The 11,718-nt window shown below is 42.4% G+C and overlaps 1 protein-coding gene across 2 annotated transcripts in view; it reads right to left on the bottom strand.

Annotated features, from left to right (window-relative positions):
• nhsl2 (NHS-like 2) overlaps window positions 1–8,015 on the bottom strand; it is a 100,830-nt gene extending 92,815 nt beyond the window's left edge. Inside the window, exon 1 of one of the 2 annotated variants that reach the window (XM_015351330.2) lies at window positions 7,488–8,015. In XM_015351330.2, the coding sequence (XP_015206816.2) occupies window positions 7,488–7,764 (277 nt within the window). In that variant the 5' untranslated portion in view covers window positions 7,765–8,015. The remainder of the gene's footprint in view (window positions 1–7,487) is intronic. The other variant, XM_015351331.2, reaches the window with a different exon arrangement.
• Window positions 8,016–11,718: the final 3,703 nt, after the last annotated feature.

Here is an 11,718-nt window from a genome sequence, read left to right on the forward strand (position 1 = left end):
TCTGTTGGACTTACTATATCCACCTCACAGCTTGAGCCTGGCTCCTTCCGGAGGCAGTGTACCGCAGTAAGGCACCAACTGCAGGACCACGATACCAGGCTTAGAGAGCCGGAGGTCTTTGTCTTTGTGGCTGTTGGTCTAATGTTAAAATAGAGGCAACCCAAATGAACCCAGATACCAACACCGAAAACCCCCTATGAAAAGTGGTACCACAGGCTTACCAGGATCGGGCTCTGGACCAGGCCACATCACAGCTACTGCTAGGGCCCTGCCTGACTGTAAACACAAGGAAAATAACCGTCTGTGAGATGAGTGTTGCCAAGAGGCAGGCAAAATGATTTACACCCCTCGGTTTCCTGAATGTCAACTGTGACGCTGACTTGCGCTTGCAACTGCAGACAGAGTCGAATATAAAAAAGGATTGAAGACAGTAGTCGGCGATATGCTGGTGCTCCAAAGAGCAGAATATCCAACATCTTGGTGCTGGAGCTGCTTTGCCACAGTTCACCGCAGTGCTAAAGGGGGGGGGTTTGTGTTAGCTTCGGCCTTATCAGAGAGGCAGAGGGGGTGCTCTGAGCATCTTTGCTCTGTTGGGGGAACTGCAAGATTGTGCACGATGCCATCTGGAATGAGGGACTCCGTGGGCAAGCTGTTGGATAGCGGCCACTGTCAGGCATCAATCCCCAGACTCACACCCTTCCCTATTTTTAGCCGCTTTCAGTGAGCGCAACGTTTGCGGTGCTTGAGTCCCGCACTGAGAAGCAGCCTCAAGAAAGCAACACCTAAACACACCTGCTACTTCCATGACGGGATTCTTGAAATCGAGACCCTGAATCGGTCATGCGTTTATCATTACTTTGGGCAGAGGATCTGGACACAGGGAGTCACGTCTGTTTCATCTTTCACGACCCAAGAGGCCTTCTCAGTGAAATCTTCACAACTGTCTGCCTGGGAGTAAACCCTGTCCCCACAGGGGAAACACACTGGTGAGATCCACTCACAATATAAGATTAAGAAGCTTTCAAATTGCCATAAACACATCTTGTAAAGACCTCCCACAAGCTCCCTGGGAGCTGTTAATGCAGAAAACCATGGAACAAATGCTGTTACACAGCACACAGCGTCTTTTGTAAACTAATTCCATCTCCTTCAAGGCCAATGTGATTCAGCCACCGAGCTGACTTACAAGCACACTGGGTGGAAGGAAATACATCAGACTCCCACTGCACTGCAATTTGAGACATTTCAAGGTATTCAAGCTGCTGGTTCTTGTAAAACAACTGTACTGATTATGTAATAACGCATTATTTATTGAGCTGAGGGGTGTGTAAGCAGGTATGATTAGAATTAGTAAATTATGTGTGTTTGCTTATTTGTGTCTGCTCATTTGTTTGTTTTTTTAATTCGGTGTAAAGTCCTGAAGAAAAAAATTTACACATAACACAATCCATAAAACTTAAAAAAGTAACTAGCAGTCTTATATCAAGCACTATTACAAGGATGAACCATGACAACACTATAAAACTAATACAACATTAGAAGAGTATTTTATATTAATTACATATAATGTTTCTCTAATTCTGTCTACACCATTTGCCATGTTATACAAACAGAAAGACATTAATGATGTTTTTTTACGGTCTGAAAACATCAGGCAGTGCTTTCCAAGTTTTGCATTGACAATAACAATAAGAGGCACGGGTCAAAACTGCTGTTTCAGTAGTCATGACGATAAGCTATAATGGAAAGGTAATTTGAAAAATTACCTCTGTAGGAAGAGTAACCTTTGAAAGTGGATTTCATAGCAATTTGAACAGGAAACATTTTCCATTTCATTGGGCTGGGAAGGCAAATCAATGCCTCAAACAAACGAAAGAAGGAGAAGCCTCAAGGAAAGTTGCCCTGATATTCTGAAGCTGTAAAGAACAGACAGATGAAAGCCAGGCCCGACCTTGCCGACAGACAATCTCCTCACTCATCTGTCCATCTGTAAACACTCCCGTCCTGGTTGGGCTTTTTTTTGGCATCCACATCTGGAGCGCTGCCGTGGCAACACCAGGACAGCGGAAAGTGTGCGCAAGGCCTGTATCTGAGAGGAAGGCCTGAGCCAAGACAGGAAGTTGTTACTGCTGCGCATTACCTGGATGTAATGTCAGCCCTTAACGCTCACATCCCCCAGCTGCTCCCTCTGTCTCTGAGCCCTGCTCATAAGCTGTTAAACGCATGGAAAGAAGCAAGATGAGAAACACAGATGCAGATGGGGGTGTAAAAGTGAGCTCTTGGCAAGTAGCAAAATCATGCCCTACAACAAATACCGCCTCAAGATCTCTGCACAAGCACTTCTTTTAACCTGACCGGGGTGACACGCCAGAACTAATCATAAACATTTAAGTTCTTCTACTTTAAATTTTTTGGTTAGTGGAAAGCTAATGACACAACCCTCCTCAGTTGTGTCAGGGTAAAATGAACCAAGGTGGCCTGTGTGTGATTAATAAATCTGTCGAGAAGCAGGAGCTAGCATTATGAGGTCACTGCTTGCTCTCTGAGAACGAGAAGGCTGTGTCACACTGCAGGAGTGGAGAGATGTCAAGAGTCTGATTGTCGTCACCAAGCCACAGTGACCCTGTCTCCCGCAGAGCCTGCAGAGGAGAGAAACCAAGAATATTGCATCCTTGCATTCTCTGGACTGTATTTGAAATGGCACAGACTTAGACCATTAACACTTCGCCCTGGGGAACAGCTGCAAGGCACTGTGGGTTCATCAACCCAGTGCATAAAGAAATCAAGATTCACCCAGTGAGAGAGAAAAGTGTCTCTTTTATGCACACATATTTTTGTGTCTTTTTTTTTGTTTGCTGACCTGGTTAAATACAGTACATAACTGACTCTAATTGAAATTGTAAGGTTCCAACTTGCTTACGGGATTCGAATACCGATACACAGGAAAAATCGACTTTTAAAATAAGTAGCCTCAGTAAAACACCAAGCACATAAAGGAACTGAAATAAACAACTCCATGCAGGTAACTTGGTCAGATGTAGATGATCACAGAAAAGGTTGCCATTTATCCTACAGGTGTAAGCAAAAAAAAATCAATTCATATATGCTTTGGGTTGCTCTTATTTATACAGCAAGGCCCTTTAAAACTTGCCCTATTGCACAGATTCCGAATGACCAAATATTTATTATATAATATTGAATGATACAAGTCTTATCATCGTTACTTTAAGGAATTAATCTATAAGAAAAGCTGCGCTAGTGTGGTTTTTGTCGAGAGCATTTTAAGAACGTTCACAGCTACTGTAACTCACACACATTCAGAACAAAAACCAGACTGTGTATCAAATAAAATGTAACTGATGTATAAAAAAGAGCTTAGCTGCTTGTTAACAGTTTGTCCAAGATCTTGGGAAGGCAAGACATACAGTACGTCTATAGCAGTTAGGGTCTGACATCCAGTCTGTGGAAAGGGTTCTCCGGAGTTAATACCAGATGGGCAACAGGTTCTACAAAAATGTTAATACCATCAAGACTAGCAGACTTAGTGTTAATATTACAAAGTTAAGCGAATTTTGCTGACTCAGCGACTAACTCAGCGACTAACTGCCTGTGTCTGGAACAGAGGTTGTCAGCTCTGCTCCTGTGAGACCACTGTCTGATGGGATGTGTCCCAGCTGGGCCCTTCAGCACCACTGCTAACGGGAACAGACCTGCTCCCTCTTTTTTCTACACTTAGCCCCTAGTGTCAAAAATAGCCAAATTAAAGCAGATTATTTCCAGCAACTCCAGCATGCAGAGGTTTATGCAGTCTCTCTGCAACATTACAGGTATTCAAATTCCTCAAACCCATGACAGAGATTTCTTGAAAACGAACAGTGAAAAGCGAACTAGAGGAAACTTGCTTACATGAAAGTGAATTTAAAACTCTGAGCAGGAGGTACTTCTTTACCAGAAGACTTGTAGGAGTCTGGAACAAGCTTCCCATCTACATTGTTAAATGTCCTGGTTTCTATCAAGAAACATCTGGATACGTCTCTGGGATCATGGAACTACTAACTACTGAATAGGCCAGATGGTCAAAAGGCTTCCTCTTGCCTGTAGCCATGCTTATATTCTTAAGCTAATTAGTAATTTGCTTCCTGATTTCTGACTAAAATGCTCTTAACGGGTCATCAATTTGGGGTGAACAGACCCAGGAGGGCTTGACCATGTATCACACGTTCCTAGTTTACACTGCATCACATTTCACATTTCAGGAGTTCTAAAACTCACGAACTGTACAGGTTTGATATGAATTGCCAACCCCATAGAACATTTGAAGAAACATCTAAAATAAAAAAATTAACAAATTTCCTGCAACTGATACATAAACCAAAAGACACAATGGTCTCCAAGACCTTGGCTGAGAACCACCAGAAACACTCAAAAGAAAAAACTATAACCTACTTGCGCATACCAGCACTTCAAGCTCAGCATTTCTCATATTTAAGATGTATGGGTTTTTTGTCTTCCTGTATTTAACATTCAGCCAGTTGTTTTTTCCTTCCCATCTTTTGCTAAATTTACTAGTTTATTAACTACATTGCAATTCAGAATGCCTGCATTATTAAGGAAGATAAGTGGTCCTAAGATCCCTATGGTACTACAATAGTTCAACCGAATTTGAGCATTTATCCCCCTTATCTGTTATTCATACTATCCATTAACTGTGTCCAAATATATCATCTTGAATTGCTACCACATGCAATTAAACATTTTTTATTATACATTACATTAAATGGTTTGTGAAAATCAATATCAAACACTGTTTGCATCCAGGAATACTGTTGCTTGTTCATTAGCTAGTGTGACCAACCTTTCCCATTGCTCAACCCCTATAAGCTTATTACTGCTTATGACTTCTAATCATCATTTTTATACCCTTACATGTAACTCTAGTACTGGGTGTATTGGTCTGTAATTATTTAGTTTGGTTTTGTGGTTTTATTTCACTTTTGTGGTGGAATAAGCACTACGTTATCAAAAGGTAAGCCAATCGAAATGTATTATTCCTCATCCTGAGTGAGGAATTGAGTTGAAGAATTTTGCTAACAAACAAAAAGTATCATATCTTGTTTCCTTATGTTCAATTGCTACAATGCCATCAGCCACTGCTGATTTCTTTATCAGAAATGCAGTATTACTGAATATAGAACTGTTTCTTTCTACCTCAGCCTGACCCATGTTGATAATTTCTTTCTTAGTAAAGGGCTGAGTGAAATATTAACTTAATACATTATCCAATATCCCAGCTTTTTTCTCAAGTTTTCTCATTTCTGTCTCTGAAACACGTTACTATTCTTTTGCAGTCATGGCACTGAAAGATCTTTTTATTATTTTTTTAACCCCCACAGTTAACTCTCTGCCAGTCTTTCTAATATCTTTTTTCACCTGTGCTGAGGGTTAATCACATTCATTTTATTTAAAAAGATCCAGTTTGACAACTGCTGTCTAGCTGTGAATTTCCTTTCTCTTGGTGTGAATCTCCTTGAATAACCTTAAACTGTTGTCATCCATTCTCTACTGATTCCATATCTGTCCTATCCCATTCTATTTCTCTCAAGCTGTGTTGCTCCTTCGTCCTGTTTTCCTGGAATTAGCAGTTACCCAGATGTTCTTCTTATGGAAAAGGGAACTGAAACTGAATCTTTTATCCTGCAGCCCCGTGGGACACTGCTGGGGAGGATCTGGGCCTAGTTGAAGCACCGAGAGGAAATATATTTGTTCTGAATGTACAGCTGCTTGTGCCTCATGATAAAAACTCCACTGTAGTACTTTGGTTGAACCCTTTCCCCAGCCAAGAAGTCTCACCATGATGAAAAAGCCTCAAGAAATATTGTGATGCCAGCCCTTCTTTTCTTACTAAACACTTCCACTTACCATGTCTCTGGTTTAGCTCTGACCAAAGGGAATCAAGAAACTGCAGCCGGTTGCTCAAAAAAACAACCTCTTTAGTTTCAGTTTGGCAGAAACAAAGCAATACAGTTTAACAAGATGTCTTTTTTTTCTGAAGAGGGCAAAGAACAGACTGCAATTGGCTGACCTGAAACTGAAATATTTTAGATGCACTTTAGAGAAACTGTAAGAACATAAGACGGGTAACAGATGAAAGGAGGCCATCCAACCCATCCAACTTGTTTGGTTGCGAGTACCTAACCAGTCCAAGGATCTCATCCGACCGTTTCCTGAAAGACGCCAGTGTATCAGCTTTGTCAACATGGCTGGGTGACTTGTTCCATACTCCCACGATCCTTTGTGTAAAGAAGTGCCTCCTGTCATTTGGTTTTAATTGCTCTTCCACATTGTTTCCACTTGTGTTCCCTGGTTCACATTTCACTGGTCATTCTGGATAACTGATAATAATGGAAATATCTCCCACAAGGCTACTCCAAAGCATAAAAATGATACACAAACATTCAAGCTTTTTGAACGCTAGCTCAAGGAGCTCAAACGCTGCCAACCACAGAAGTCATCATGGTGTGAGCCCTGATTTGCTACTACTGTATATAAACTAGAAGTAACTGCGCGTTGCGTCCTATATTATTTTTCCTGCATTGTCAGTATAACGGAAATAAGAGGTCGCCAGGTCCGTTACCATCTTATATGTGTTTGCGTTATTAAAAAATTTGCCCTTAGTAATTGTACGGGTAGTATCTCGACTGTTTTATTTAATTACTCAGTCACTGAACGAAGTATTTCAAAATAAACTGCAGTACAGCATTTCCTGAGCTTAACACCCATGTCAAAGTTGTCGGAAATAAAATGTTTTTTATCTAAAACTGCAATGGAAATGTAGCCTGGGGGTGGAACCTGTATCTGCCTCCCTCTGCCGCTCCCACTACACCACGACTTGCTCGTCCCAGCTGTGAGTTTTGGACTCCGCACAAGCCAATCCTGTGTCACGAGTTGAACTTGTCAGCTTGTGTAGTTGAACAAGGTTTTGATCGCAGTTACACCCCAAACATTATCCAGATGGGATTTCATAAACCTAAAGGCTTTATATACTTTAATCTTATACTGTACAGACGGTGTGAATAACCTGAATTTGCTCCTATTTCTACTAAATATATGCAGTATTAGACAAAAATATAAACACCTTTAAAGAAGGAAATAAGAGAAAGAGAAAAATAGGAAATTCATTTATATCAGGCTGCTGGTTTTATATTGCATATATCTGCAACTGGATACGTTTGTCAAATAATAATTGTAAAGTCAAAGAAAAAGGCAAAATCAAAGTTTAATTTGAGAGTGCGTGCCTATCATACACAATCACAGTAACTCTCATAAAACATGCATCATATAAAACGAAAGCAACTTACATTTATGTCAGAAAATCTGAGCTTAATTATTGGCACTTTTTTTTTTTACTAAAATAAAAACTTGGTGAAAGAAGTCTGCAATTAAAATTCCACCCGTGAAATGACCGGAAAATTGGTGCCTTTACTTACTCCTTCTTGATGGCTTTGTAGCTAGCGCAGAAACGTGTTTTTGGAGACTGATAACTTTGCTCTCCAAAGTCCCGGAACGCCGATAAATCGAAACGATCTCCCCCTCAAGTTCTTCTATGATGCTGACGGACTGCCTGGATAAATCCGAGAGCTGCCTTAGCACTGAGCACAGCGAAAAGCCGCAAACGTCCACCAGATCCGCGAATATCGCCGCTTGCCTTTTCGCGTCTCCTTTGCAAACATCTCTGGGAAGGATTGCCCTCTTACAAAAAGGCATTTTCGCCCGAGGGTACCCTTAACAAACAGTCGGTCGGCACTCCGGGAAAAGTCAAACTATTGCTGCGAAATCTTCGCCAGGAGTTGCGATGACTTTCATGTCTCTTTGCATTGTAATTAATTGTCCACTGCGCGGAGCTGTAGCTGGAGCGCTGGAGCCTTCTTGCTTTAACTTGAAACCCAAAAAGCGCTCCGGTCAAGGCCGTTCACCTATCATCAGAGAGCAAAGCATAGCCCACTCCTCCAGGAATGACTACTGAGAAAACCGTGAATGTTACAATTCTGGATGCGGCACGAAACAGAGCGATAGCAAAAATGCCCCAAGCCCAAAAAAAAGGATACAAGAACATCTTAATGTTTAAATGGAAATTACTCACAACTTCTAGTCTTACCGCATGTTAGGTTTATAACGGAAACTTAATATTTAATACGTCGTTAGAAAACTTTGTTTTCTCAAATAATTTTTGCGTTATTTTGCAATAATTACTGCACCATTGCATGATACACCTGTTATTTTATCAAATATTTTTTTCACTGTCGTTTATGTGTGGTTTTTACACCACCTTCATATGTGTAGTCTTTGCTTTGTTTTTGCTCTCAAATCCAGAATCTGGAAACACTATACCGAGGTACCACTAGGCTTGGAACCTCATCGCGTTCTGCCTCTGCTTCACCTTTTTAGTTCAGGACTAATAGTCATAGCCCGTGGACTGCCTCCAGTCAACCCAAGACGTTCTGGTAGCACTGAGTTTCCGCAAGGTACAATACACCAAATTGTCACCGTGGGAAAGGAGACTCAGCAAACCCACGCGGTAGAAGTGTTTAAGGTTTATAAACACAAACGCATTGAAAGCCGTACGTGAAGATTGAAATCCTTTAGAAATTAGCTGCAAAGAGTGGAGATAACGCCGCTGCAATTTAGGTATAGGCAGGTCCCTGTATTTAGCTCGTAGTAAATGAGCGGTGACAGAAAGAGCAGATCCTACTACCTTACGGTTATTTATGCTCTGATAGATCCTGAATTCGCTTTTGGGCGACATGACACGCAGGGGGCTACTGCGTTTTTCAGGACCATACATGTGTATGTAAACATTTAGAACTTTATAAAGGTTACACACGGGACGAGAACATCCCGTCGTCATAACCATTAGGTAGTTAGTAGCCAATTGATCCAACAAGGGCCAGGACAATGCCTGGGTGTGTGGAGTTAAATGTGACAAACTGTGAAGCCAGCAGGGATGTTCCAGGTTGCAATGCTTGTGCTGTTGGAGCCGGATCTTTCTTCCTCATCAGCTGCCGTTTTTCTATCTCGGGAGAAAAGCCTCGTCTTAGGGAACGCGGGTCCAAGCTTCCGCGAAAACATCAAAATGAAAAACAAAAATGTGACTGGCAGTCATTTAACATGTGGAAAAAGAGCTGCACGGCTGGAACTGGCGCAGGCTGGCGTGCTCAGGGATCCACCTCAGGAGCATCTGGACCTGCTTGAGGGTGTCGTTATGAACAGGACAGGCCTCCAACCCGACAGGAGAGCAAGAGAGCAGAGTCCCTAGGGAACTGCCAGGCCACTGTGCAGCACCGTCTTGGCTATCTTATCACGACCGTTTTTCAGGGCTAATATGAAGTCGGTCACATGGAAGCAATTGATTAAAATCAGCTGGCTCGCCGTCCTGCGCCTGAAATCTGAATGTTTCCATTGTTTTCTGGAGGGGGGCAGCTTCTTATATCTGAGAAATACACAGTCCCTCGCCTCCCATCGTTTTTGGTTCTTCCCTTTTTGAGTTCATTTCCTTTCTGGCAATTCCGAGGGCCAAAGGCATCTCCAGTATTGCTGATCTATTTGCAGACTCAGAAGACTAAGACTGCTGGGGAAAGATACTACTCACAGTTCTAAAGCAAACCTGCCCCCCGTCCAAAACGGACAGATAGATTTTCCTTAATTCTGGAAATACACAACTAAAAATAATAATTTAACAATTATCGCTTGCATCTTGCATGGGGCACAATTTTGATCCCAAGGAGCTTCACATAAAAGAGAGGATCCTCTCAATTATTGAATTGCAGCTCCCACCTGTGTGATCAGATAGAGAAGTGAGATATTTCTCTGATTATGGAGGAAGTGTAGGTCAGCCAGATTGATCATGCGTGAAATGGAGTTTAGGTTTAACATGAACATTGGAGTTAACAACCCTGCTCTTACGAATAACATCCTGGGATCTTTAATGCACACATAGTCAGTTTTGTCTCTCACTTGAGGGTTTGTACCTTCTTCAGCACAGAGTGCCTTGTCAACATACTGTGGTGCTGGTTTGGAAAGTCCAGACCAGAGGAAAGAGCACCACCTACTGGTCTAACAACACCATTTACAGCAGTAACCTGGTTTCTCTAGAAGTCTCCCATTCAAATAGTGGACAGGTTCCGTCCTCGTTTAGCATTTGAGGAGGTCAGCCAAGGAGGTGAAAATGCTCCTGGACCAAGCATCAAGAGCAGGGGTCTCAAATACAGAATAAAGGTGACCATGAGCCACTGGGACAGCAGTGCATGATATTGTCTGGCCCTTAAGGCTCCAGCTAGTATACAAATAAAATTACATGATAGCATGGGTGATATCACTTTCTAAAGCAATTCACTAATGCATTTTCCAGAGCTCAGCAAACACATTTGCCAGCGTAAAAACCAAATTACTACTACACACACTTCAGAAGTAAAAAAAAAAACACCCGTGAGGGAAGAAAGCGAACTATTTGAGTAGGGTAGCAAAATGGTTTAGAAGCAAATGTTGAAAATGTCTACCAATGCAGGGCCTATTCAAGCTGTGGTTTAAAAAATGTTGCCTTTCAATACATAGTGTGCTTACAAAAGATGACTGGTCAGTGTCACAAAAACCACACCAGTCACCCACACAGCACCGCACAAACAAATGCAGTCCCAGAGCTTCAGAAAGCTGGGGCTATCTCAGAATTTCTTAATTGACACAATTATGGCCCCAGAACCTAAGAAACCTCAATTCTAATTCTTGAGGGACACTCCCCCATTTGGTATTCTGAATCTCTCAATCTTCAACAGATTAAGACCTGAGTAACAGCATAAACCAAACCAATTATTCACTTCACTGGTCCCACAAATAACTCAAAGATAATCTGGTTTAATCTTTTCAGTCAGGGAACATAGCCTAGCCATAGAAAATGAACACAGACAGACCTCACTGTCCAGAGAAGACAGGCTCAGTGAGCACATCCTAGCCATAGAAACTGGACAAAGGCACAGACCTGGCTGCTCCGAGAGGACAGACTCAGTGACCACAGACTGGCAATAGAAACTGGACACAGTGAGACCTGGCTGCTCTGAGAGGACAGGCTCAGTAACCACAGACTGGCAAAAGAAACTGGACACAGCCAAACCTGGCTGCCCAAAGACAAAAGGAGTATACCCACTGGCAACAGGGAGAAGACAGATGAGTTTTCTTCTGCACTACGAGAAATACTCTTGAATTAGACAAACCTTTGTCTCTAAAATAATCTTATCCAAGAATTTCGACACTTGCCAGAATCAGAACAGCTTCCAGCCCTACAGATCCGAGCAGGAAAGGATGAGCTCTGAACAGGACAGATTGTGGTTGGTCCAAGGCAGCATAACAGCTCCTCCATCTGTGTGCCAGAATGTACAATGACTTTCAATTCATTGAGCAAGGCCAGGTGGAGCCCAAGTGGAGACCAACTCTCAATCCTTCTCTTGCATCCTAGAGTCCAGTAAACTTAAAAGAGAGCATGGTGTCCAGTGTCCTGTTTTGTGTGCTATAATTAGCCCAAGGACACTTGCTTTCAAGTAGAATACCTCCGAAGACAGCCCTGTGGAGCTCTGCTGGCACCCACTGGGTTATTCGGTGTGGTCTGTGATGAGTGCGTTGGCGCGAGGTACAGAAAAGCAGGCTGCGCCCAGCAGTGCCCATATGGCACCT

This window comes from Lepisosteus oculatus, chromosome 8 (assembly GCF_040954835.1).
Source record: "Lepisosteus oculatus isolate fLepOcu1 chromosome 8, fLepOcu1.hap2, whole genome shotgun sequence".
NCBI classification, from domain to species: domain Eukaryota; kingdom Metazoa; phylum Chordata; class Actinopteri; order Semionotiformes; family Lepisosteidae; genus Lepisosteus; species Lepisosteus oculatus.